This window comes from Lagenorhynchus albirostris, chromosome 4 (genome assembly GCF_949774975.1).
Source record: "Lagenorhynchus albirostris chromosome 4, mLagAlb1.1, whole genome shotgun sequence".
NCBI classification, from domain to species: Eukaryota; Metazoa; Chordata; class Mammalia; order Artiodactyla; family Delphinidae; genus Lagenorhynchus; species Lagenorhynchus albirostris.
Genome location: NC_083098.1, coordinates 45,703,142 through 45,730,845, shown reverse-complemented (window position 1 = coordinate 45,730,845; position 27,704 = coordinate 45,703,142). Strand labels below are relative to the sequence as shown.

The 27,704-nt window shown below is 41.1% G+C and overlaps 1 protein-coding gene across 1 annotated transcript; it reads left to right on the top strand.

The window, feature by feature from the left end:
- Window positions 1-576: 576 nt before the first annotated feature.
- CXCL13 (C-X-C motif chemokine ligand 13) lies at window positions 577-5,864 on the top strand. Its single transcript, XM_060147033.1, has 4 exons — window positions 577-640; window positions 2,229-2,361; window positions 5,443-5,520; window positions 5,810-5,864. Exons 1-4 carry the CDS (start codon window positions 577-579, stop codon window positions 5,862-5,864), a joined length of 330 nt encoding a protein of 109 aa, XP_060003016.1.
- The last annotated feature ends 21,840 nt before the right edge of the window (window positions 5,865-27,704 follow it).

Sequence of the window (27,704 nt, the reverse complement as noted above, 5' to 3'; positions counted from 1 at the left end):
GGAAAGTCTGGTAGAAAAACAGTCGGCATAAGCATCTGTATATAAGAAGCCATTAATTAGATCTGCAAATATTTACTGAGCACTTACCAAAGGCTAGACGCTCTTGCAGGTGCTAGGAACACAATGATGTGCCCGGCAGAGTCTCTGATTTCCTGGAGGATATATTCAAATGGCATTGAGAAAGCCCATTGACCCTTCACTGAGAGAAGCAATCAAAGCCACGATCACTGACTGTGGTCCTACAGAGTGCTGTGGAGTCTCCAAACCGAAAACCCTTTCCCTCACTCCCACCCCCAAATTCCTGCAGCATCCCTGCCATTTATAGGCTACGTTTTCAAGAAATACTTTACCATACTACTATTGCTCTGAAGCAAATTCATAAAATTTGCAAGAGGAGTTTTAAAAAAGCAAGCTCAGCAATATTTGGGGGCTTTTAAAACTGATGATGCAGCTGACCTCCTGGAGACAAAGGCAGTGGGAGGGCCTTACTGGTCTGAATAAATAGGAATCTCTGTGCTGAGAACTCACAGTTTAGACCCAGAGCTAACTAAAGTCTGAACTCCACCTTGACGCAGAATGAGGTTCACCCAGGGATCTCTGCTTCTTGTGCTGCTGGCCTGCAGCCTCTCTCCAGTCCATGGTGAGAACTTTCACTTATGTTGTCATTTGTGCTTTGAGCTGAAATGGTCTTCAGCTGTTTCAATTTTTTTTTTTCCATCAGAAAATGAGGGGAGATGTGAATGAAGGGGGAAAAAAACTGCTCAACTGCTCCCAGATTTCTAAAAGTAAGGTACTTAGGGATTTAACTCTTAGAGGCTGGAAACATCTGTATTATTAAGATTGTCATCCAGAGAAGGGGGGAGATACTGGAGATCCAATGTCCATGGGACTTACACTTGGCTTGCCTATTCCTGGCCTTTTTCAGATGCAGCTCTGCCTGTAACTAATTCTCTCCAGGTATCTCTTCTTCGTTTTGCCTTTCACTACCCCTTCCGACCAAACACTTTATAGGATTTAGAGATTATTCACCTCAACCTGTTGGTCTCCTGCAGGGAACGTCTGATACAATTTTATAGGGTCAGCTCTGACACGAACCATTGTATGTACAGCAGGGGTACTCAGATACACACTTTCTGCCAAGAAGCAGACTTCCAAGTCTAAATGGGGAGGTTTTCTTTGTGTAAATAGGTAAATATCTAATTGAAGTGGTAAATTTTTATACAGCTGAAGGAATCTGATGCATGCACAGGATGCTACGCTCTGCTCAGGGTAGAGGACCAATTTTTGTTCTTAAAACGTGGGGATTTTTTTTCCAATTTTTATTTTGTTTCATGTTATTTTCATTCTTCAAGACCCTCATCTCTCTTTCCCTGCATGAAGCCTTTCCATTGCTCCTGGTAAAGTCCCCTGTGCTCATTCATGCAGTTTGGGCCTTGGGGGAAATACAACATTCTATGGTATTTTAGTTCTTGTTCACTTGTTTCCCCCGCTAAAGTGCAGACACCTTGAGAGCCTGGTCCCTTTTATTTGCAATTCTGTGTCGAGCACAGTGGTAGGCACTGGGGTTAAAGAGGGTAGAATTCCTTAAAATGCATGAGATGGGTTACCTATACAAGTATCTAGTACTGAGAACTTTTGTTGTTGAAAACAAATAGTCGAATTTTTATGATTGGCTTTTTTTGGGTAATGATTTGCAACTGAGTTGGAGGACCAACATATTAAACAAAAACAAAAAATATCATCGTGGTATTTCCTCGGAGAGACAGGGAGGGTTGGTGGGCTGGGGAGTATGATAAGAGGGAGAACTCCGTTACAGCTTGTTAATGCTCCAGGGACTCGGAAACTAGTTCATTTCCTTGGTTTTTGTGTGTTGGGGGTGAAGATCAGTCAATTTTATGTTGCCTTAATTATAACTGAGTTGTCAGTCCCCACTATGGCCATTCTCAAATGTTATTATATGGACAACCATCTGAGTACCAATATAATGCTATCACAAATTTCAATAGGTATTGTGCTTTTAAAAAGCTAATTTTATTTTTAAGGTTTTGGCAGAAAACGTTTGAAAATAAGCCAAGACGAACAGAAATGCACAAACTAAAGGCATATGGCTGGAAGCACCGACTTGAAATTTTTAAATCTTCAGATGTGCAGTATGAAAGATTACTGATTAAGTTCTAGTTGTGAATTATATGCCAAAGGGACTAAAATAACTGATTCTGTGTTTATAGGTGTCTTGGAGACCTATAACACAAACTTAAAGTGTAAATGCATGCGAGAGACCTTCAACTTTGTCTCCCTTTTCCTCATTGGAAAGCTTCAAATCTTTCCCCCTGGGAATGGATGTCCAAACACAGAAATCATGTAAGTTGCAGTAAAACAATAATGTATGATTCCTTAAAGTGATTTACTTTGAGTGTTGCTAGCAATTAATTCTCAAACTAAAAATGAGAATCAGTAATACTTGTCAAGTACATACTTTGCAGGGGTCCTGAGCTTAGGCACTTGCTTTCTGCACATTCACTGATTTTATTCCTTCAAGAGCCCTTTAAGGTATGTCTATCGTTATTACTCCTTTGCATATGCAGAAACTGAAGCTTAGGGAGGTTAACTAACTGCCCTGAGTCACACCATTAGAAATGGACAGAACCAAGACTCTTCTCTTATCTGTCAAATTCCAATTGTCAGCAGAAGCAGACACTTTGTTCTCTAGAAGTTGAAGAGCAAGAAAATAAGTGCCCACAGCAGTCCTTGGTCAGAATGTCTATCGCATGGAACTGTCCTTTAGCTTTAGGTTCTATCAACTTGGAGCCCCTAACTCTGTTTAAAGACTTAGGCTAAGGGGATAGTAGTGGCTACAAGAAATTTAATAGATATTTTCTTTTATTGAAATGGTATAACCCCTTTCTTCTGTGACCCTCCCTTTTCTGTACACCCAGAGAAATCTGTGGATTTCTTTATGAGGGCATTTTCCGTGGTACATTAATAAGACCTTACACACTCCACGTAAAGCCCCTAGTATAGTGCCAGGCACAGTAATAAATGTTCAGCAACTGTTAGCTGCAATTGTACCGCATCATTGTGTTGAAACAATCAGGTTTGTGTGTTTTTCTCTTTCATTCGCACCAGAAAACGAGTTCTTTATAGACGGGGATCAGATATTATTCATTTCTCTATTCCTGATGCTTTATCCCTTACCTGGCAAATAGGAGAGGCTCAACAAAGTTGGATTGTTGCACTGAATATTTTAAAGGGAGCTTGTAGATCTTTTGCATATCGCTGCTTAGAACTGTGATTTCTTCTTCCTGGATCTACCTTGAATAAACCAAGGTGTCCCACAGCACCTTGAAGTACAGACAGAACATCCTTCTCAGGGCACTACCAGCTTGGCTTTCATTAGCAGCTCTTTCCTTGGCTATTTTAGCCTTATGAAACATTTGAAAGCAGCCACTTTTTGTTTGCCCCATTTTGACGTTAGTGCTTTGGGTCTTGGACTAGTTGATTCACTTTGTTATACAGCAGAAGCTAACACAACATTTTAAAGCAATTATATTCCAATAAAGATGTTTAAAAAAAATAAGTACGGAAATTTTTCATTAAAAAGGCATTACACTTCCACTACTATCTTTGACAGTGACAATTCAGACTAAACCATGATTATTGCCCTCAAACTCGGAGACGGAAAGTATAGCCATAACCTGTTTAGGAGCAGTTCCTCTGGCTGTCTAGAGAATAGAGACTTCTTCCTTTATTTTTACCAGTTTCTCTGCCATGAGTCAAGTCTCTCACCTCCAACCAGGGGAAGTAATACACCCTAATTTTCTCTACTTTAGCTTTAATTGTTTTAACGTGACAAAAATACTTTTTCTTCTTAATTTATTTATTTTTGGCTGCGTTGGGTCTTCGTTGATGCGCGCGGGCTTTCTCTAGTTGTGGCGAGGGGGCGCTACTCTTCGTTGCGGTGCGCGGGATTCTCCTTGCAGTGGCTTCTCTTGTTGTGGAGCACGGGCTCTAGGCGTGCGGGCTCAGTAGTTGTGGTTCACGGGCTCCAGAGCGCAGGCTCAGCAGTTGTGGCGCACGGGCTTAGGTGCTCCGCGGCATGTGGCATCTTCCCGGACCAGGGCTCGAATCTGTGTCCTCTGCATTGGCAGGCGGATTCCTAATCACTGCGCCACCAGGGAAGTCCCCCCAAAATCTGATTTCTTATCTTCTCACCAGAGTCTGCATTTCTGAATTTTAACCAGATATAGAAGCAAAAGGTGCAAATAATTATGAGCAACTCATAGCAGTCAGGAGTGAAAATACTGTAAGTCCACATGGTCAGAAATCTGTTTTTCTATCATGAACTCAGGAGCCAAATTGGAAGGCTCTGCCCAAGAACCCAACAGTTCTATGACCTCTGACTCTGTACTTTTCAATGACACGGGTAGAGTTTCAACGCTAGATGGACGGATTCTTGCTGTTTGTCATTTTATAGCTAAACTAAGAGACACATCAAGAAATTGTGTTTTGTTTGAGGTCACCCCAACAGAGAGTAGAGTCTCCCAGTTTGCTGTCACCTGGGAGACCTCACTTCTTCCACTGCAAGTAAAACACTCAACACCATGTCTGGCACTTGGTAACCATTCAGATCATGCCCATGTGGAACGGTGGCTAAAAGTGGGGGTTCAGGAGTCAGACAAGCTTCATTTGAATCCTGCTTTATCGTGCATTTGTTGTACAATCTTGGACAAATTATTTAAACTCTTTAAGCTTCAAATTCCTCTTTTGAAGGTGAGGAAATAGTATTTCCTTTAACACAGGATTTTTGTGAGATTAATTGAGATAATTCATATTACTGCTGAGCATAGTGGCTGGCACATATTAAGTGCTTGATCCATAGCAGCTGATAATTATCCTTGCTGCTTTTGTTGTTGCCTAGTTTTTAGAGCATTGAAAGCCTTGTTCACTGATGGTTCCACCAAATGCAGATGTCACTCAGGGCAGTCAGCTCTGTCACCTCTCCCACAATAAATTTCATCAGATTTTTTTCTTCAAATAAAAGGTCTTCAAAAGAGTGTCTTCTGTAGTCTATTTTGTTCTCCCAAGCTCAAAGGACAAACACATTTTAAAGATATCGTGATATAAAGATATCGTGATACAGCTTCAGCAAACCTTGGAGTCAGCTATTTGGTCCATCTCCAGTTCATGTAAAGTTTTTCAACAAAATACTAACCTCTGACACATGAGAGTCTGTCCATTAATTTTCAGTTCCACCAGCTCACACATACCAGCACGCAAATGGGGTTTTTCTTATTCATCAGACCTCATGCTACAAATCACCTACTCCAGACCCAAAACTGCCTACCTCCAATTTCACTTCATGTGGGAATCTTTATTTTTATACTCAACTCTTTCCTTAAGTGAAGGACTGTTTTATTTTTATTTTTATTTATTTTCCCCCAGAGCCTGGATGAAGAATAAGTCAGTTATCTGCTTGAACCCTAGAGCCAAATGGACACAAAAACTAATGAGAATGTCAAGGTGAGTCAGGCATATCAAGGGTTTGTAGATTTCACTTGTACTGAAGGGGTTCCCTTTCCCGGGTAGTCAAAATGGGGACCATTCTAAATTTATGAGACGTTCCTGAGACAAATGCCTATTCTTCACTATTAGTTCTTATCAGATAGAGTTGGGGTGACTCATTCCAGCAGCTCAGTAAACTAAACTGGAAACCAGTGGGCACAGTATTCCTTGTTTGATATCTCCAGGGGAAAGCCACAGTTTCTGGCAAGCCTTTCTCTAAACATGACTCTCTTGTTTTTTTTCACAGAAAAAGTGCTTTTTCAACTTCACCAGCTCCAGTGTTTAAGAAAATGATTGCCTGATGCCAATATTACCACCAAGAACATCTGCATTGCCCCTTCATTCCTGCCCTCAGTTTTAGTTTTGTGTTTGGCTGGATGTTTTCCAGGAAAAAGACCTTCCCCATCTGCTCAAGCATGAGAATATATGTACAAATAACCTTGCAGAAGCTGATGGGGCAAACTTGAGATTTTTTTGATTACAGTACCCTACAAACTTAGAGTTTGCATTCTTAGTCATCAAGGAGGAAACTTTCTTGAAGGATAGTTACTGAGTTATAAATGATATAGGTTTCTTTCAAAAATATACCTGTTGTTGAATGCTGAATTTCCCTACAAACTAAGGGAATGAGAATTTAAAACTCAAATCTGAACACGTGGCTTGAATTAAGGAGGAAATGATGGAATGCATTTCAATCATTTTACACCCTAGGAATAGCGAGCTTCCATAAGAGATTTAAAAAGCTGCCTGGGAAACCCATGGAATTTCAGCCTTCCAAGAGACAGAGGGTTCACATAATAGATATCCTTCATTTAAAACTCACTATTGAGAGGAACGAGGTCCTTCTTCTACTTTTAAGGAGTTCCTTTATAAGATTTATTGTCACAGACAAAAGCTAATAACATTCAAAGATCCCCAGACTTAAATTCACAGAATATTCAGGAAAAGGATTTAAAGGGTGATAACAGATGTATTCTTTTATACATTGGCTTTGATGAACTTTTTTTTTACTCACATCTTTTGCACAGACTTTTTTTTTGTCTCTGGTATTCAATTCTTTAATGCTTCCTGTTAATCAATATTCAATAAACTTGAGCAAATGTTTTACTTAACTATGAGCAATTCATTCTTAATGGAGCATTTATTCAAATTTAGCCATTCTCTGATTCTTCATAATGAAAAGTAGGATTTCATCATGTTAATTTTTCTTTGCATGCCTCTTGCTTTTTTACAGATGATCTAAATTATATGGCGAAGGGTGAGTGAAGTTATTCCTGATAACAGCACAGCAGAAAAATGCTTGCCCCCAAGAACCTCTTCTCCTTGATATATTCATCACAATTTCTTCCATAAATGCCCAAACTCTTACTAAAACCCATTTTCACTGTCTCATTATATTAATTCTTAAAGTCTCCAATGTTTTCTTTGACAAGGTTTTGCATTGAATTTGACAAACAGAAGGAGCAGATACTTAAACTCCCATCCCCTGGTTCCAGCCTAGCTCTCCCACTACTGAACTAAGCACTGTGTTCCTGTCCCTCGCTCTCCCTGATGTTTTGGGAGGTCTGCTCCCAGGATGCTCAAGTTCCAAGCTATATCTGGTTCTCTCTTTCATTTTTCTCTTTCTATTTTTAGATTTATTTTTACTAAAGATTTCTTGGGAGTAAAGAATACCTATAAATACTACATTTTCTATTGTCTACAGTTCAATGATTATTTCTCTATTACAAACACACACACACACACACACACGGATTATAAAATACCATCAAAATCCTGTATTCATTCTTCAGTTTGATTTTGATCTTCTTCGAGAATGCAGCAAGCTGAATATTCAGGAGATTCAAAAAAAATCTTATTATTGCAATAGCAGGTGGGTTATCACACCTGTTTTGCATACGTAGAAGCTGAGACACAGAGGGGTTAAGTAACGTGCTCAAGGCCTTACAGTCACTCAACAGCAAGTCAAAATTTGAACCCAGGCAGTTTGGCACTAGAATCCATGCTTCTGACCCCTCCACTATGCTGACTGTATATGGGTTAGAATATCGTCAGCTCCATTTTACAAAAGCAGGAACTGAGGCAAACAGACATTCACATGCCCCAAATCACATAACTAGTAAGAAACAAAACCAGAATCCAAACCCAGGGCCACCTGACTCCTAAGCAAATGCTCCTAGTCATGACACTACACTGCCTGAAGTTTTCTTACTCTAAATGTATTTCTTACTTCAGCTCCTTGCCCCCTCCCCTCCTTTCCAGGGCCAATCAAAGCCAGAAGAAGGATGGGAGTTCCAGAGTGTTCAGGCCTTCTCCTGGGTTGACACGTCTATTGAGTATGATCCAGGGGGACTGGACAACTGAGAGGGCAAATGTGGAATGAAAAGCAAAAAACAGGGCCCTTGAGGCCTTCTAAACTTGTTTTTCTTACCCCACAAGCACCCATTCTTCAAAAGTCACAGTAGATTTAGGGGCATTCAGCCTGATTTGGAACAGGAATCGTAACCCACAGTTAGATGCTGGGTCACTTATTGAGCCAGTTAATGGAGTTTTTGAGGAAAAGTGATCCTTAGCTGATCCGAGTGGGTGTGGGTCTAGAAGGGAGGATGGTGAGAATTCTGTAAGGCAGAATTTAGGTAATTTATGGCTATATACATACGTACACATACAGATTCTTTAAAATCCATATAAAATAGATTTGAAGGGAAAATACAAGGTAATCCTGACCAAAATAGGATGTTCAACTCTGAAAAATGGAATGAAGGAGCTATAAGGTCAAGCTACACGGGAACTTAGGTGGAGAAAGCAGAGAACCTCTCACGACGTAAGTTGAGCCTCACTTGCTCTGCCCACACTCCTCTGAGCAGCAGAGGCCCAAGGAGGGAAACATTCTGATTCTCCAAGGGAAGCAGAATTCTCCTTTCTCCCAGCTGAAGGATTCAGGCCCACCTCACTGGGAAATGGATTGCCCCACAGTATGAGTTCTGTCCTAGGGTTTTCCATTTTCCATCACCTTCTTTCTGCAATTCTCCCCTCTCACTGAGATGTGCCATTTCACTGCTCCCAACTCTGCATAAGGACTGATGTAAAGCCTAGGGTTTACTTGCTTCGACTTGAAGTTTGGAGGTGCTTTTGAACAGAATGAATGGTCTACAGAAAACTCGGGAGAACTGAGGAAGAGAGGAGGGCCATGAATCAGAAGGGTAATATTTGAGAGACACCACAACATTTTGTGACCCTCAAGGATAGAAGTTCTCTGTGTGTGGTCTCTCTGAAGACAGCCATCAGCAGCAACTGGCAACTTGTTAAAATACATAACCTCAAGCCCCTCTCCAAACCGAATGCATAAGAAGCTCAGGGGTTGGGCCCAGCGATTTGTGTTTAACAAACTATGGTATAATAAAAATTATATTTGGTCTTTGTCCCCGGTTCCTGCCGCAGAGCTCCAAAAACGCTTGGAATTGCCTGACAGAGAGGAGTGTCTTTTGCTATTTTCAATGAGCCCCTTTCAAACATACCTGAGTTTACTCTAGTGAGGCGACCATTGGCAAACCCCTAGATGCCTCAGGATGGGGGCTGGTTGCCAGAGGAACCAACCACATGATTAGAGGGTTGGAACTTGCAGTCTGAGTTCAATCATCAGTGGCCAATGATTTAATCAATCATGCCTACATAACTGAACCTCCATAAAAACTCCCTGAACAACAGGGTTTGGAGAGCTTCTGGGCTGGTGAACACATAGAGGTGCTGGGAGGGTGGCACACCTAGAGAGGGCGTGGAAGTAATATGCCCTCCTCCATACCTTGTCCTATGCACCTCTTCCATTTGGCTGTTCCTGAGTTGTATCCTTTGTAATAAGCCAGTAATAGTAAGCAAAGCACTTTCCCAAGTTTTGTGACTCGTTCTAGCAAATTATCAAATCTGGGGAGGGGAGTGGTCATGGGAATCTCCAAATTTGTAGTTGGCTAGGCAGAAATGTGGGTAGCCTGAGCACCCCATTTGCAATTGGTGTCTGAATTGGGGGCAGTCTTGTGGGACTGAGCCCTTAGGCTGTAGGGTCTGTGCTAACTATAGATGATTAGTGTCGGAATTTAATTGAATTGTTGGATACCCAGTTGGTATCAGGGATTTGGAAAATTGGTTGCTGCCAGTAAACACTGGAGGAAAAAATTTCACACAACCTCCAGGTGGTTATGATGCTACTAAAGTTTGAAAAGTATTGTTGTAGGAAAAGGGTTTTCAACCCTCATAGTACATTAGAGTCATCTAGGGAACTTTTTTTTTTTAATATCAGGTTAATTGTTATAACTTACATACAGTAAAATTCACCCTTTTTAAGTTTTCAGTTCAATGAATTAGTTTGAATAGTCCCTTAGCTTGGGCTGCTATAACAATGTAACATAGACTGGATAACTTATAAACAACAGAAATTTATTTTTCACAATCTGGAGATAGAAGTCCAAGATCAGAGTGCCAGCATGATTGGATTCTGGTGAAAGCAGAGAGGGAAGTGGGCTCTCTGGTGACCTTTGTAAGGGCAATAATCCTATTCAGGAGGGCTCCACCTTTACGACCTCATCTTAATATTAATTACATCTCAAAGGTCCCATATCCTGGGCTTCCCTGGTGGCGCAGTGGTTGAGAGTCCGCCTGCCGTTGCAGGGGACACGGGTTCGTGCCCCGGTCCGGGAGGATCCCACATGTCGCGGAGCGGCTGGGCCTGTGAGCCATGGCTGCTGAGCCTGCGCGTCCGGAGCCTGTGCTCCGCAACGGGAGAGGCCACAACAGTGAGAGGCCCGCGTACCACAAAAAGAAAAAAAAAAAAAAAGGTCCCATATCCTAAAACTATCACAGTGGAAGGTAGAGATTCAACATATGAATTTGGGGTGGGACACAAATATTCAGTCCATTACAGGCCCAGCCCCTGTTCTGTCCCTATAATTTTGTCTTTTCCATAATGTCATATAAATGGAACCATGTACAGCCTTTTGTCTGACTACTTTCACTTTGCATAACGGTTTTGAGATTCATCATGTTGTTGAATGTATCAGTAGTTAATTCTTTGTTGTTACTAGCTACTATTCCATTGTACAGATATACCACAATTTATTTATTTATTTATTTATTTATTTATTTATTTATTTATTTATTTATTTATTCATTCACCAGTTGATAGACATTTAAGCTGTTTCCAGTTTGGTTCTATTATGACTAAAACTGCTGTAAACATTCACGCACAAGTCTTTATAGAAACCTATGATTTTGGGGCTTCCCTAGTGGCACAGTGGTTAAGAATCTGCCTGCCAATACAGGGGACACAGGTTTGAGCCCTGGCCTGGGAAGATCCCACATGCCACAGAGCAACTAAGCCCGTGCACCACAACTACTGAGCCTGAGCTCCAGAGCCTGCAAGCCACAACTACTGAGCCCACATGCCACAACTACTGAAGCCTGTACAACTAGAGCCCATGCTCCGCAACAAGAAAAGCCATGACAATAAGAAGCCTGCGCACTGCAATGAAGAGTAGCCCCTGCTCACCGCAACTAGGGAAAGCCCATGCACAGCAACAAAGACCCAACACAGCCATAAATAAATAAATAAATAAATAAATTTATTTTAAAAAAAGAAACATATGATTTTGTTTCTCTCGAGTAAATACCTAGAAGTGAGATTGCTGGGTCATATGGTATATGTATATTTAACTTTACTAAGAAGCTGCTAAACTGTATTTCAAAGTAGCTATACTATTTTGCATTCCCACCAGTGATATATAAGAATTCCCTTTGCTTCACATCTTCACCAGCACGTGGTATTGTTAGTCTTTTAAACTTTAGACATTTCAGTAAATTTTTAATCTCTTGTAATCTTAATTTGCATTAATTAACTAAAATGGCTATTGATGTTGAGCAGTTTTTAATGTGCTTGAGATCCATACATTAGAAATTTACCTTACATGAAAGCCTTTCTCCATTGAGTTACGCTGGCAAAGTTATCAAAAAGAAATTGCCCATATATGGATGGGTCTACTTCTGCACTCCTATTCTGTTTCACTGATCTATATGCCTATCCTCATGCCAATACCATATGGTCTTAATTAGCTTAGCTGACTAGTAAGTCTTAAAACTCCATAGCAGAAGTCTTCTAACTTTGCCCTTTTTCAAAATTGTTTTGCACCTAAGTCCTTTACTTTTCCATATGAATTTTTGTATCATTTGTCAGTGTCTATGCCCCCCCCAAAATGATTTTGATTGGAATTGTGTCTAATCTATAGATCCATTTGGGGAGAAATGGCATCTTAATAATCCTGAGTCTTTCAGTCATGAACATAATATATCTCTCCATTTATATAAGACTTCTCTAATTTCTCTAGCAATGTTTTGTAGTTGTCCACATTCAGATCTTACAGTCCCCCTAAACCAAACCATGAGCTGTAGCCTTTGAAGGACATTCATCTGTAGGAGCAAGACAATCAGGTGTGTTTCTTATTTATCATCCATCTCATTTGGGAAGTGGTCAGATGTGGCTTCTAGCCTAACTTTAATTGGACAATATTGCCCTTTTTCTCACAGACAAGTAGTGAATCACTTAAAGTGATTAGATGGGACACCCTCAAATTCTCTCCACCAGATCTGCAAGTCTATTCAAACTTCCTCCCATCCTTGTCAACTTCCTTTTGCTACATTAGAGTAAGTACATTTCCTCCTCATTCCTCCAAGGCTAATCCCTCTACCTGCATCTTAAACCTTATCCTCTCTCACTATCTCAAGAGCCACACACTATCAGCTATCCTCTTGTTCTTCACTATAATCAACCACTTCCTCCCAATTAGTTCTATCACCATACCATTTAAATATATTCTACTCTCTCCCTTCTCAGAAACAAAACCAAAAAATCCTCTTCGTATTAATATTGTTAAAATGACCGTATTACCCAAAGCAATCTACAGATTTAATGCAATTCCTATCAAAATACCCATGACATTTTTCACAGAACTAGAACAAATAATTCTAAAATTTATATGGAACCACAAAGGATCCAGAATTGCCAAAGTAATCCTGAAGAAAAAGACCAAAGCTGGAGGCATAACTCTCCCAGACTTCAGACAATACTACAAAGCTACAGTAATCAAAAGTGTGCATTGGCACAAAAACAGACATATAGATCAATGGAACACAATAGAGAGCCCAGAAATAAACCCACACACCTACGGTCAATTAATCTTTGACAAAAGAGACAAGAATATACAATGGAGAAAAGATAGTCTCTTCAGCAAGTGGTGTTTAGAAAGCTGGACAGCTGCATGTAAATCAATGAAATTAGAACACTCCCTCATACCATACACAAAAATAAACTCAAAAGACTTAAATAGAAGACATGACATCATAAAACTCCTAGAAGAGAACATTGGAAAAACATTCTCTGACATAAATTGCAGAATTATTTTCTTAGATCAGTCTCCCAAGGCAAAAGAAATAAAAGCAAAAATAAACAAATGGGACCTAGTCAAACTTATAAGGTTTTGCATAGCAAAGGAAACCATAAACAAAAAGACAACCTACAGACTGAGTGAAATATTTGCAAACAATGTGACCGAAAGGGCTTAATTTCCAAAATATATTAACAGCTCATACAACTCCATAACAAAAAAACAAACAACCCAATCAAAAAATGGGCAGAAGACCTAAATACACATTTCTCCAAAGACGACATACAAATGGCCAACAGGCCCATAAAAAGATGTTTAACTTCGCTAATTATTAGAGAAAAGCAAATCAGAACTACAATGAGGTATCACCTCACACCAGTCAGAATGGCCATCATCAAAAAGTCTACAAATAACAAATGCTGGAGAGGGTGTGGAGAAAAGGGAACCCTCCTACACTGTTGTTGGGAATGTAAATTAGTGAAATCACTATGGAAAGCAGTATGGAGGTCCCTTACAAAACTAAAAATAGAGTTACCATATGATACAGCAATCTCACCCCTGGGCATACATCAGAAAAGATGAAAACTCTAATTCAAAAAGATACATGCACCTCAGTATTCTTATCAGCACTATTTACAATAGCCAAGAACATGGAAGCAACCTAAATGTCCATCAACAGATGAATGGGTAAAGATGTGGTATATGTGTGTGTGTGTGTGTGTGTGTGTGTGTGTATCTATATAATGGAATATAATGGGATATTTCTCAACTGTAAAAAAGAATGAAATATTGCCATTTGCAGTATCGTGGATGGACCTAGAGGTCATCATATTAAATGAAGTCAGGCAGAGTAAGACAAATATTATATAACTTATATGTGGAATCTAAGACATAATACAAATGAACCTATTTACAAAACAGAAATAGACTCCCAAATATAGAAAACAAACTTATGGTTACCAAAGGGGAAAGGGGGAGGAGGGAAAGGGGGGTAAATGTGGAATTTGGGATTAACAAATACACACTACTATATATAAAATAGATAAACAACAAGGACCTACTGTATCACACAGGGGACTATGTTTGATATTTTGTAATTACCTATAATAGAAAAGAATCTGAAAAATAATATATACATATATATATATATATATACATACACAATACTTTAGGGCACTAGTATATATTACTGGAAAAAGCAAAATCAATAATGAATCCATTCTCATCATAAGTATAAGATGATTAGCATTTATTAAATTCTTACCTGCTGTATTATTTAGGGTTCCACTAGGAAACAGCATACTTAGCTGGGACTTTGAAGAAAAGGCAATGAAGGCACTATTTCAGGAGTGTGGAAGGAAACAACGAGGAAAGTTGAGGCACCCAAGGACTAGCAGCCATACCTATACCTGAGGAAGGGGAAGGAAAAGGTAATGGAAGGTTGTTTGGAGAGCTGCAGCTTGGAAGCTAGACGGCCTGAAAGGAACCATAGCCATTGAGGGATCAACCACAGCCAGCACTGAGTGTGAAGAAGGAGCAACATTGGCATCATTTGAGAGCATGTTAAAAATGCAGAATCTGAATCGGAACCTGCATTTCAACAAGATTCCCAGATGATTTCAATGCAGCTAACGCTGAGAAGCTCTGTCTTTTCTATTTCTCGCTGCCTCCTCACTGCAAAGAGTTAATATGCAATAAAAATCCAAGGGGTAAACCAGAATTCCCCCAAGCTAGGTCTGTAACCAGGCTAAGAATGATAAGAAGTAGAAATTAGATCTTGGATCAAAATTTGCTCCTGCTAGTTATTAACTGAAATATCATTAAATTCTCTGAGTCTCATTATTCTAAGTTTTCAGATGAAAATAATATCTACCCCTTAGGGACCTAAGAATAAAAACATTTTCAGATCAGCTACATATAAGTTGGGGTCATTTCTGTGCTCTCTAAATTCCAGGAAGTTGGGATTTTTCTCCCATTTCTAATGTCATTTCACTGACCTTCTAGAAATGGTTATGGTCAACCCTCTGAGTTTAAGCCACAGTCCTCTACTGGCATCCAGTGGTGAGTGGTATAATGTGGCAACATTCATCTAGCCAAATACGAGAATTCAGTAAACCCTAGAACTGACCCAGGAACATGGAGCCAAACACCAGCATGTGACCGTCATATGTCCTCCAAAAGAGGGACCAAAGAGAAATGTGGTTACAAACCCAATGTCACCTAAGACCTGTGGCAGGTTTGGACTTATTATTCTGAGCAAGAAAATATATTCTAATTCATTATCAGCTGCCATAGTGCCAAGCTAGAGAAAGGTGCACTGAATTTTCTTTTACGCATCATCTCAAATTAGATGTGAAATAATCACGGAGAGTTCAGTCAAGCTGAGACCCATTAGTCAGTTAACAGAACTGACATTTCTAAAGTACTTTATAACAAATGGCAAATTAGTTCACTCAGCTTCCTTGCCTGAATCACGGGCCCCAGCTTTGCAACTTTCCATTTGTTTTTTTAGTAGTATAATTGACATACAATGTTATATAAGTTTCAGGTGTACAGCATAATGATTCGACATTTATATACATTGCGAAATGATCACAACAGGTCTAGCTACCATCTGTCACCATACAAAGTTAATATTATTGACTATGGTCCCCATGCTTTATTTGCATGTTCTGCCCTTTATGCCTCCCACTTTCTTAAATTAAAAATGAGGATATGGGGAGCGGGAAGGGTAAGCTGTGACAAAGTGAGAGAGTGGCATGGACATATATACACTACCAAATGTAAGGTAGACAGCTAGTGGGAAGAAGCCACATAGCACAGGGAGATCAGCTCGGTGCTTCAGCTCAGTGCTTTGTGACCGCCTGGAGGGGTGGGATAGGGAGGGTGGGAGGGAAGGAGATGCAAGAGGGAAGAGATATGGGAACATATGTATATGTATAACTGATTCACTTCGTTATAAAGCAGAAACTAACACACCATTGTAAAGCAATTATACTCCAATAATGTAAAAAAAAACAAAAAAAATGAGGATAAGCAAAGAAAGGCACACTGATTCTCATGTTCAATAAAGGAGATATTCCATTTATTAGACATCCATTATCTATTGATGAAATTCCATAGATATTCCCTTTCTACCACGGTCGATGTCCCTGGTGGACAATCATGATGTCCACCAAGACAGAGGAGATTTTTTAATTTTGCCTGTCATTTAGTTTTGGAGATTGTATTGTGTATTATCATAACTTGCAACTTGTAGACTCTGCCCAAGAGTAACTTCAAAGAATTCCATTTTGGAAATATCCAGCACTTTTTTTTTTTACATCTTTATTGGAGTTTAATTGCCTTACAATGTTGTGTTAGTTTCTGCTACATAACAAAGTGAATGAGCTATACGTATACATATATCCCCATATCTCCTCCCCCTTGCGTCTCCCTCCCACCCTCCCTATCCCACCCCTCTAGGTGGTCACAAAGCACCAAGCTGATCTCCCTGTGTTACGCAACTGCTTCCCACTAGCTATCTATTTTACATTTGGTAGTGTATATATGTCCATGCCACTCTCTCACTTCTTCCCAGCTTACCCTTCCCCCTCCCCGTGTCCTCAAGTACATTCTCTACGTCTGCATCTTTATTCCTGTCCTGCCCCTAGGTTCATCAGAACTTTTTTTTTTTTTAGATTCCATATATATGTGTTAGCACACGGTATTTGTTTTTCTCTTTCTGACTTACTTCACTCTGTATGACAGACTCTAGGTCCATCCACCTTACTACAAATAGCTCAATTTCATTTCTTTTTATGGCTGAGTAATATTCCACTGCATGTATGCAGCACTTATTTTTTTAAGTTAAAGCATCTCCCCACATTCTCCCACCTAAGATAACCACATATGCAGATACACTTTTCACTAAAGTCAATGAGAATCTGAAAATCTCAATGAGGGCGTAAACTGAGGTTAATAAGATTCACTGTGCCACAAATATTCTAACCTGGGTTCAAGTCTTTTTCCTATTGTTAAAAGTAAAAATTTTAAAACCTTCCTTATTCATGCCTCCTGTTTATTATCCCACTATGCCTATAGGATTAATGAAAGAGAAGTTTGTTTCTAAGTACTTCTTAGAGAGACTCTTGGATGTGTAATCTGTTGATTCCTCGAAGGAGCGCCCCTAGCGACTTGGTGAGGCAAGTAGAGGCGTGTCTACCTCCAGGTGTGGTGCTGGCACGTGAAAGGCAGGCAGGGGTTTCCACTTTCTACAAATGCCTATGATTCCTGGAGACTCTGGCTAGTTTTAAACCCTACTGATTGGAAGGGACCTTGAAGGTCCCTCTAGGTCTCTTTTATCACAATGAGAAGAACTAAGAAGGTAGTGTTTTTTTTCTTTTCTAGCAGAAGCTAAAATTCCAGGGAAGATTAAAATTGAGGAAGTCTCCTCACTCTTTTCTGGTTCCTCAACTGTCCATGTGCCTCAGCTTTGCACTCTTTGCACTCCTCAGAACAGAACTGGAACCTCAGTGTCGGCCCAAGACTAATAAGAACATCCAACAAATTTAAAGTGACAAGTTTGTATAACTTTGGGAAAACCTCGGCCAAAATCTGAGTTGGGTTTTTGGCAGTGCTAAAGTCAACATGCATTAACCACAAAAATACTGTTTTGTGTCCTGCAACCTTGGGATTTTGACATGAGCATTCATCTTCATATCCAGCCTGCAAAATTGGTGGTGGAGTGTGGCATCTTACCCAACACAAAATGACGACTGGGTTGTTGTATACCTGCCTGACTTATAAACATAGCCTTTTAAAAAACAAAGTCCTTATCTTGCATCATATCATCTCAGGTTGTGACAGAAATCGTGGAAGCAATTTTTCTACTATTTGCTTTGTCTGTCAGTGTCCCAGTACTGACAAGACAAGAACAATTTCTTCAGGATCTCACTTCATCCCGTCTATTTTTGAGACAGATATACTCAAAGGAAGTGAATCCAGGAGATGTTTGTCACTCTCTAGCTACATACAGTGGAAAAGTTTCTTTTTTTTAATTGAAAAAGAAATCAGTTGATTTCTGAGTCTCGGTTTCTTTATCTGTAAATGAGAAGGGTGACAACTGCTAAAGCATCTTCCAGTTCTGAAAGTCTGCTTTTTCCCATACTGCTACCCTTCCCACAGCCTTTCCTCCTCCAATACTCCCTACCCTAGTAAATTTTGTCACTATCATCCATTAGAATTAAACTTGAGTGCCATCTTTGACCCCTTCTCTCTCCCTAACTTTCCTCTTTAAATCATTCACCAAGAGCTATCAATCCCACTTCCTTAACATCTCTGGGAGCCAGCCACTCTATTTCCACCACTGCATTTGGCCATATGAATGAGCTCTCCTTATTTGGGGAAGTGACTGTACAAGCCAGGAAGGTTTAAAATTACATTTAGAGCTGATGGAATAAATCAAACTCATGTATTTATAAAGTATAAAAGACTTTGGCCTCTCAGAGAAACATGACTTCAATTTGAAGTGTAACGATTTTAAGTCTGTGATTTTCAAGCTGAAGAGTTTATTTAATATCCACTTTAAGCATATTAGAGTATTTAAGAAAACTTGGTATGCAAAAATTAATCATTTTACGTATTTGATTAACAAGATTTTCTTTAGTCAGGAAGACCTATTAAGGTTGTGATTTTGTTTTGTCAAGTATTTGAAATACCTAGAAAAAATGGAATATATTACATTAAGATATTTATTCTAAAATTTTAAAAGGAATCTAATCAACTAAGTCAGTAAATAAGCCTACTGTTTAAGGTAAGTTCTGCTTACTGGACTGGAGTTTCACGTTAAACATCAAAGTGATTACTAATATTTATATAAATATTAGAATAAGATTTAGAGGTTAAACTTGATAAAATGTAAATTTGAAAACCTAAACTTTAAAACTGAACATGAATTGTAAACCCAAGCAACTATTAGTAGTGCTTTCTGTCTTCAGAATTCCCCTCCAGACACTGACTTCACTGACAGTAGGAAAAAGAGTTCTTTTATCATGGACCTGTTAATGTGTAGGATTTCATCCGAAACACCTTAATATGTATCTCATCTCTTAATTAAATACATGAGTGCAAAGTCAAACCAAGTTGCAGAGCATACACCAATTTAAATATTTAGATTCTGGGATAACTTTTTGTGATTCATGAAGAGAAAAGCCACATGGCATTTCTTGGGGTCCTACTGAATTACCACACTCCTATGTATTTCTTTCTGGCTTTTTTTTTTTGTTGATTATATGGTAAGACTATATTTAGCTCTGTAAGAAGCTACTAACTATTTTCCAAAGTGCTTGTATCATTTTGCATTCCCATCAGCAGTGTATGGGAGTTGCTCTTGTGCCACATCCTTGTCAGCATTTGGTCCAATGTATTTCAAAAACAGAGCAGATATCTTAGCAACTTGATGTGCTCTCAACTATGATCCAGGCTTTGCTAAAAACTTGTGATTTGCTCTACATAACTAGAGCGGCATCTAGGCCGCTTCTTTTACCTGTCTGGGACTTGTAACTGGTCGGGTGAGAGTCTCTAAAACACAGCTGTTACAGATTGATAAAATCTGTAATACGAACTAGGTTAACCTGCAAGATGTTCGCCGGATCTCTGGGCAGCACAAGGAGGCTTCTCTGTATTCACTTTGCTGACATCCCCACTCTTGCCATCGATGTTTACTATGCTTCCCAGTGAGTGTGCTTTATTATTTTAAACTCAAAATAAATAAGCAGTGAAAACGGAACGAAGGGCTCTTCTACTTTACAGATTATCTCTTCCTTAGCTTTAAGAGATTTTGGAAGAAATACAGCTTGCTACACTCTGACTCATAGCCACGCACAAACTTAGGAAGTAGGGAAAGTTTGTGGGGAGAATTCCAGAGCCAAGTCTTCACAGAGCCCTGAAACTATGCACTGAACCAAACGTGAACGAGCCAAGCGTGAGTCTACGTACATAGAAATCAGCAACGTGGATCACCTCTATCTCCCTCCCCACTCACACAGCCCATTGGAGGCACCTATGGTGCTTTCCCTTTAGAGGAGGTAGAAAGTGAAAAGACTCAAGGATTATTCTCCTGTGGTTTCACAACAGGAGTACCATGGGCATTTTGAGTCCTGGGGTGAGTGCATCCCGCATATTGGGAGATGCTTCTCATCTCTAGCCCCTGGCCACTAAATACCACTAGTCATTGGAAATTGTGGGTGCAGACTTGTTTGCCACCAGCATCCCACCTACAAGGGCAACTTCTTCCCCCCTTCCCCCAAGAACCGCTGATCTCAGCAGAACGGAGAAGACTTTCCACCTTATTTTTAACCCCTGGAACTCTGTGTAGGGGCCCAGCTCTTCGGCATGTCTCTGCTTTAACAGAACGAGTGGTCTTGTAACGAAGGAAGCAGCAAGGCTCATCTGTGCAGACATTTCCTACCCCATCCTTCTGCTGCTGGGCACAGAGCCCAGGAGCAAGGAGAGGCAGGAGCTGATACTGTGACATGAGCTTGAGCAGGAAAGGAGATGGCAGAACATTCGAGTTGGAAGGTATCTTAGTAATCATCTAGTCAAACACCCTCCCTTTAGAGATGAAGAAAGGTTGTGACTTGTTGCCTATAATATACATTCCAAATGTCATTTTTTACTGTGATTTATTACTGCAATATCTATCTTAAAATTGCCAAGCCTCGTGCAAGGGTGTTTTAATTCAGAAGTTCTCCAGAAGCCAAACCTGATGCAAGGATTTGGGTGAAAGTGTTTTATGCTAGAGATGATCCAGGCAGTGCAGTGAGGACTGGGGAAGCGATACAGGGTGGTAGAGACTGCACTGGGCTACTAGATCCACCTTCAGGGCTGAAGCACTTATTTTCCCCCAGCTGCTGGGCATACGGCTGGCAGGAGCTGATGGTCTCTGGGAATTGCCTTCACCCAAGGTCAGGCTCCCTTCTCAGGACTGAGCAATGCAAGGGTGTATATGTCCCAGCCCCACCTCCCTAACTCCAGTCAAACCTGAATGGTCATCCCAGCTTCAGAGCTTCCTTGGGGTCACTAATGCCTTTGCTGTGACTGCCTCATGTTCAGTGCCTCCCGCTGCCTAATCCTGCTTGCTTCTCTTCCCCCACCCCCTGCAAGAGTTAATCCTAAAGCACTCCCAAATAAATGTTCTGCTTGCTAATGTCTTTATCCGTATGCTTGCTAGAGAGCCTAGCCTGCAAAGATAGGTACCAGAAGTTGTTCAAGAAAGCAAAGGCTAAAAAGGGATTCTGGAGCTGCATCTCACACCAGCCAGCTGGCAATAAGGACCACATTCCCAGGAGCCCACACAGTCCCTGCACAAGGTAGCAGTGCAATTGTGAATGCTTCTACCTGCTGTGAACTGGGATGGATGGCAAACTGGTTAAAGGAAATGTATTAGGAAGTGTATTTGAGAAATATTGGGGAATTAGTAATTCTAAGAAAAATGGGATTGGATGGCTATTGCTGTTGGCATTAGATAATTTGGAAAAAGATCATAGAAGGCACAAAATGATTAATCAGCAAGTAGACTGGATATGAAAGCCAGACGGTCTCTTTGGAGCACATTTGATTCTCCTCTCCTGCTGGCAAAAAGCAGGGAAAGCTAAGGACCAGGTCCAGGACTTAATCATAATAGCTGCAGAGCTCTAGAGAAGGTTGAACTCTCAGCCTAGCCGGGTCTGTAATAATGGGACCTTAAAAATTGAGATGGCGACCTCTGGACTGATGCACTGGAAAATATGAAACCCTCAGAATCCACTGGGGCTCTGAACCTGCAGAAGTGGGCAACATTGTTGGAGACGGCACATTCCCGCTGGCCCTGCATGAGAACGTGAGGCCTCTGCCCCACTGCTTCTCCTGACACCCAGAGCAGCAAGAAGAGCGAGCTCTCAACACAAGTGCTGGGCCTGTGAAGGGAGGAAAGAGATTATACCCCAAAGGACCTGCAGGACCTGAGAGAGGACATGTGAAAGTTAACTCTAAGATGCCAGATCAAGGGGCTGGTAGGACATAAGGTGGGAATAGGAAGAGTTTACTCTCTTGGGATAAAGGATTTGAACACCAGGGCAAAGACCCCAAGGCAGACGTATTCCTGGGATGGTTTGGTCTGATCCATCGCTTTTGCAAGCTCCTAAATGAAGCAGAACTGCCAAATTTGCTGTGGCAGACAGTGAAAGTGGGAAAGGTTCAGAAAAGTGGGTGTGCTAGAGTAGATGTGCTATAACACAGGAAACCCCATCAAATAATCATGTTTGGTGGGAGGGCCTTCAGTTTACTAAAACAGTAAGAGATGCTACTGAGAAGGCCCCTAGCATCCCTGAGATGCTTCCTCTGTAGGGCAGGACACTTGTAGGAGAGGCCATTACAGAACTGGTCTCCCTGATAAAAAATGGGGGTGAGAGGTTTCAGAAAGAATAGAAGTGAGGTGGCAGCACTGAACCCCCAGCAGCAAGGACAGCACAGTTACAATGAGCAGCAAAAACAGCATGGCACCCACAGGGCTGAATTACAGGAGCTAAGATGATGGTTAATAGAACATGTTATCCATATGGGCATGATAGATGGGCTGCCAACAGAGGTATTGCTCAGTCTATACAACCAAAAAAAGAAAAAAAAAAAGATGGACAGACAGGGGGCTAAGGTCAGACATCGCAATAAAGAGTTATGATCTCTTGCTCAATTTTTGGACCTGAGCCCATCTGGGGCCCCATAAATCATGGGCTGAAGGAGGCCAGTTCCCCAGGAGACAAGACCCTGCAATGTCATGGAAATGCATATGGAGAAGCACAGTTGGAAATGATTCTCCCAAGACTCCCAGCAGACCTGTGGCCATTTACTAAGGAAACTATATACTGGGGAAAGGACGATACTCACAAATTTGGGGAACTCTTGGACACAGGGAGTAAGCTGGCACTGATACCTAGGCATGTAAAACACCATCATGGCCCAGATCCAGTTCACAGTGAGTTCAGTGGGTTCATGGACCTACCCAGTAATTCCTTTCCTAATCACCAATTGTATAACTGGAACGGACATACTAGGAAGTTGGCAAAATCCCACATTGGTTCCTTGGCCTGTGGGATAAGAGCTATTATATCATGAAAAATCAAATGGAATGCCCCCTTTTCTATAACCAGGCAATACAGTAAATTAAAAAAGAGTATTGTATCATGGGGAAAATGGCAAAGATTAGGACGACTCTTAAAGACCTAAAAGATGCAGGAGTGATGGTCCCCAATATATCTCCATTTAATTCACCTGTGTGGCCTATATAAAAGCCAGATGGATCCTGAAAATAGCCTACTACAAGCTTAACCAAATATTTACACTAATTATACATTGGCCCAGGTGTGGTATCTTTTAACAGAGCAGATTAACAAGTCCTCAGCCACGTGGTACACAGTCATGAATCTGGTGAATATTTTCTTTCCCATTCTCATCAGAAAGGAAGATCAGAAACAGCTCACATTCAGTTAGAACAGACTGCAGTATACTATAAATACTACATTTATAGTTTTGCCCCAGGATTAGGCTTACTTTCTTGTCCTCTGTCATAACATAACCTGACATTCCCCTAGAATTTCACCCTGGCCCACACTATTTATGACGTCATGCAATCCGACTAGATGAGCAACAAGTGGCAAGTATGTGAACGACCTTACTAAGGCACAAGTTCTCCAGAGAAGGTAAGACAAAGCCTAGGAAGATTCAGGGGTCTACCCTATCAATGTAATGTTTAGGGATCCAGCGGTCTGGGGTTTGCCAGGACTTCCCCTCCAAAATAAAGGATAAATTATGGCATCACACACTTCCCACCATGAAGAAGAAGCACAATGCCCAGTGGGTTTCTAGGGTTTCTGGAGGAAGAATATTCTGTATCGGGGAACACCACTCCACCCAATATATCGAGTGAATGAATGGATGTCAGCTGAACATGAATATGTTCAAACAGCTCCTGCTATAATCAAGTGGCCCAGCTTCTTGCTCATGTGAGCCAGCAGACCTTATGGTATTAGTGGTATCTGTGTGGAGTTTATGGAAAGCCTTAATTAGACATCATAATGTAGAGGTCCAGGATCAAGATCATGCCATCTGCATTGAAAAATTATGCTCTTTTTGAAAAAAGAAAAAAGTTTCTGGAATGCTACTGCATCCTGTTAGCAATGGAGCAACAAGTTATCATGTGGCCAGAGCTGCCATCATTATTTAGGTTCTGTCAGACCCATAGGTTGTAAGGTCAAGCAGGCCCAGCAACAATGCATTGTGAGATGAAAATGATGACATATCTGAGATTGGGAAGGGGAGTTGGGGGGAATAAGAAAGCTACATGATCAGGTGTCCCAGGCCCCCTTGTCATCCACGGCTACTGCACCTGTACCTCTCCCTCAGCTCACACCTCTGACCACAGTCGAAGTGAGGAGAATCCCTTACAAATAGCTTATGGAGGATAAAAACTGAAGTGGGTTCATACATGTGTCAACTCAATATGCCCCAAATTGACAGGAGCTGAACTGAAGCTTGTTCTTGGGTGGCCTTGAAAGACAGGAGAAAGGGGATATCCTCCCAACGTCCCAACGAACAGAGCTTTGAATGGTGCACTTGATCATTCACTTTGTGTGGAAAGAAAAGTGGCCCAAAGTTAAAAAATACATGGACTGCTATAGATTGAATGTGTCCCCCCAAAAAAATAATATGTTGAAGTCCTAATCCCCAATGTGATGGTATTTGGAGATGGGCCTTTGGGATGGAACCAGAGGTAGATTTGGCCATTGTATATAAGCCCTGAAAGTCTTTTTTTTTTTTTTTTTTTTGTAATGCAAGTGCCTGACTTAGGCAGCACCACTCACAAGGGCCTACAGAGTGTTTGTTCCACAAAACATCACACCAGGACAAGGGGACCCCTTTATAAAAAAAAAGGAGACGTGGCACGGAACACATGACCTCTGGATCTACTGGTACTATCCCATATCGTGCCAGCCAGATGCTGCTAGTGTAACATGGTGATGGAAGGCCTTTTGAAGGTATAACTGAGGTGCCAGATCAACAGACTGGGAGAATGAGGCACAGTCAAGGGTTCAGTACACACTTTAAATCAATGATCACTATACACTGCTGTGTCCCCAACATGTAGAATATGTGGTTCCAAACACCAAGGGGTAGGAGTAAATGGGGTGCTACTTATCATTATTTCTAGTGACCCTCTTTGGGATGTTTTGCTTCCCATACCCTGGCATCTCTAGTCCCTATGTGTTTAGGTACATTGGTTCTGGAAAAGATAAATGTTTCTACTTGGGGATAAATCAGGAATCCCATTAAGCTTCGAGCTATGGCAGCCTCCAAGAACTTTGGACAACTCATTCTGAAGGACAAGCAATCAAGAAGAGTCAATCAATCAACAAATCACTCAATGAGTCACTTTCTTGGCAGATCATCAGAGGGGAATCAGGCTTCCTTTACATGCAAAGAGGCATATAGGAATGTGTGTGACACCCAAGCAATTCACTTAGGCATCTGTTGGTATCCCCTTGCCCAATTTTGCCTGTAAAAGAACAAATGTAGCAGCCACAGCTTGGGAAGGGAATGGGACCAGACTAAGAGCCCTCAAGAATGAGATAAGCCACCAAGACCAGCAGAAGTGCCAACTGAGTAGAAGGGAAATCCACAATGGATAGTAGAAGAGGGAGACAATGTGTATGAGTCATGATCTTGAGATTAGCACTAGCTACGGGGCTGTAGCTCATCTCTCTAACTTTCCTCTTAGTTTACCCCAGAGAAAGAAGCCCACCAGAATTCTAGAAGAGCTGCTCCAGAACCTAGATGAAGTGAATCTGAGTGGAACAAGGAGTGGACTGTAGTGAATGCTGTGATTCAATGCCCAGATCCCCCTCCATGATGGAAGGGTTTAGTTCCCAAGCCGATAGGATTGCTGGAAAACACCCTTCCCCTTAGCTGCCAGCCCTCTCCAAATACTGCCCTCAGCTAAAGAGATCAACCTCACAAAGCTACTCCCCTTTCCTAGGGACAGACTGAATTTGGCAATAACTTGTCAATGCAGGGGTATTGTAGTCTGGCCCCTTTGCCCCAGCTCAGATGACTTTGAAGACCATCCCATCTTCTGATATCCCTAAGGGGTCAGTTGGTGCTTTTCTAAATTACTGTTCAACTTCTCCCTTGGCTCAAATTTCCCTCCTCCCTACCCTTCCCGTCACACGGATTCATCCTGAGCGCACTTCCCAGTAAATCCCCTGAACACTAATCTCCTTATCAGAGTCAGCTTGCTGGGGATCCCAACCTGCAACAAACAGAAGGAAGTTGCACTGATGAGCATGTAACTACTGTGGACAACTGGGCCTCAGTCTCCCTAGGGTCATTCTCAAAGACTGTGTTGAACATGTCTCAGAATTTTCCGATTGAGGAATGAGGGTGTCAGAGTATTTATCCACCAATTCCTACCCTTCACTGGCTGAGGGGTCTCTCTGGGAGTTTTAACACTCTGACACTTTCTTCCTGCTCTGTGTGTGGGCTGAGGAAGCCCCTGCAGCTACAGGACACCAACCGGTAGAACATCTCAGGAAGCCATTAGTCTATAAGGGGACTGTCCCCAGGTGCAGTGGTTATAAGAGGAACATTGACATCATCTGCAACAAGTCTTGTGGAGCAATGCAGTGTATTTCCACTGAGGTGGAAAAAAGCTAAATTATGTTTGTGAGTGATGATAGAAATGGACCCAGGATGACTGTTGCAATAAAGCAGAACAGGATGAGGCCATGAGGAGGGAAAACATCTAATGACTCTTTGTTATCATGTATCTTCAGTATGGAGTGTATGAGACAGCACTGGGAGAGGGTAAGTGGGTGTGATGGGGATGCTGTGAGGGAAAGGCACATTATAACCATATTTTACAAATCTACAAGTATTTCACTGCTTCCTGTCTTGAAGCAGAGACAAAGCTCTTGAAGAAAGGAACTGTTTTGCTCATCTTTGATGTGGGGGAATGCCAAAGGTTTGGGGACCATTCTGCCCCCCACCTCCAGGCACCATGATTGATGCGATAGAGAGAAAAACTAGGCTCAGATATCTGCCACTCAACAGCTCTATGACCTTAGCTATGTTACTGAAATGCTTGAAATCATTATTTCCTCATCAACTGGAGACAATAATATCTATTTCATGGGGTTGTTGAGAGGGGTCAACAAGGAATGTGAAACACCTGACACAACTCTTGGCGGATAGGGGTGCTCAATAAATGTCCAATGCCCTTTCCTCAAAAAAAAATTGGGGGGTGAATGAGTGGACCTAAATTTACCTGAAGATTTTAGTAACATTACATAACTCCAAAAGTTGTCATATAGGAATTAACAAAGGGCTATACTGTCATGACGATCGCTGTCATCATGATCCTTCAGTTGTCATGAAGGATTATATTGTTAGGAGATAAATTAGTGTTATGAGTTCTGATTTCAGTGAAATCATCAGAGAGGGCTTCTAAAAGGCTCCAATATAGATAGTATTTAAGTTTCAAACAACAGTATGTCGAAATGAAAACAAAGTAACAGCCACAGTGGTGACTGATTAGGTCATTTGGAATCTGTTTATTATTAGAGTCTTTAAAATACCCTTTTGAACCAAGGTCACTCTACTCTACTTGATCTTTTTATGACAGTTTGATATTTAAGAGCGTGTTCC

Bases quoted from the DNA above. Each gene is read 5' to 3' on its own strand.
- CXCL13 (XM_060147033.1), top strand. From the start codon at position 577: ATGAGGTTCACCCAGGGATCTCTGCTTCTTGTGCTGCTGGCCTGCAGC. The intron at 2,362-5,442 runs GTAAGTTGCAGT...ATTTTCCCCCAG, and splicing joins TGTCCAAACACAGAAATCAT to AGCCTGGATGAAGAATAAGT. The intron at 5,521-5,809 runs GTGAGTCAGGCA...TTTTTTTCACAG, and splicing joins AAACTAATGAGAATGTCAAG to AAAAAGTGCTTTTTCAACTT.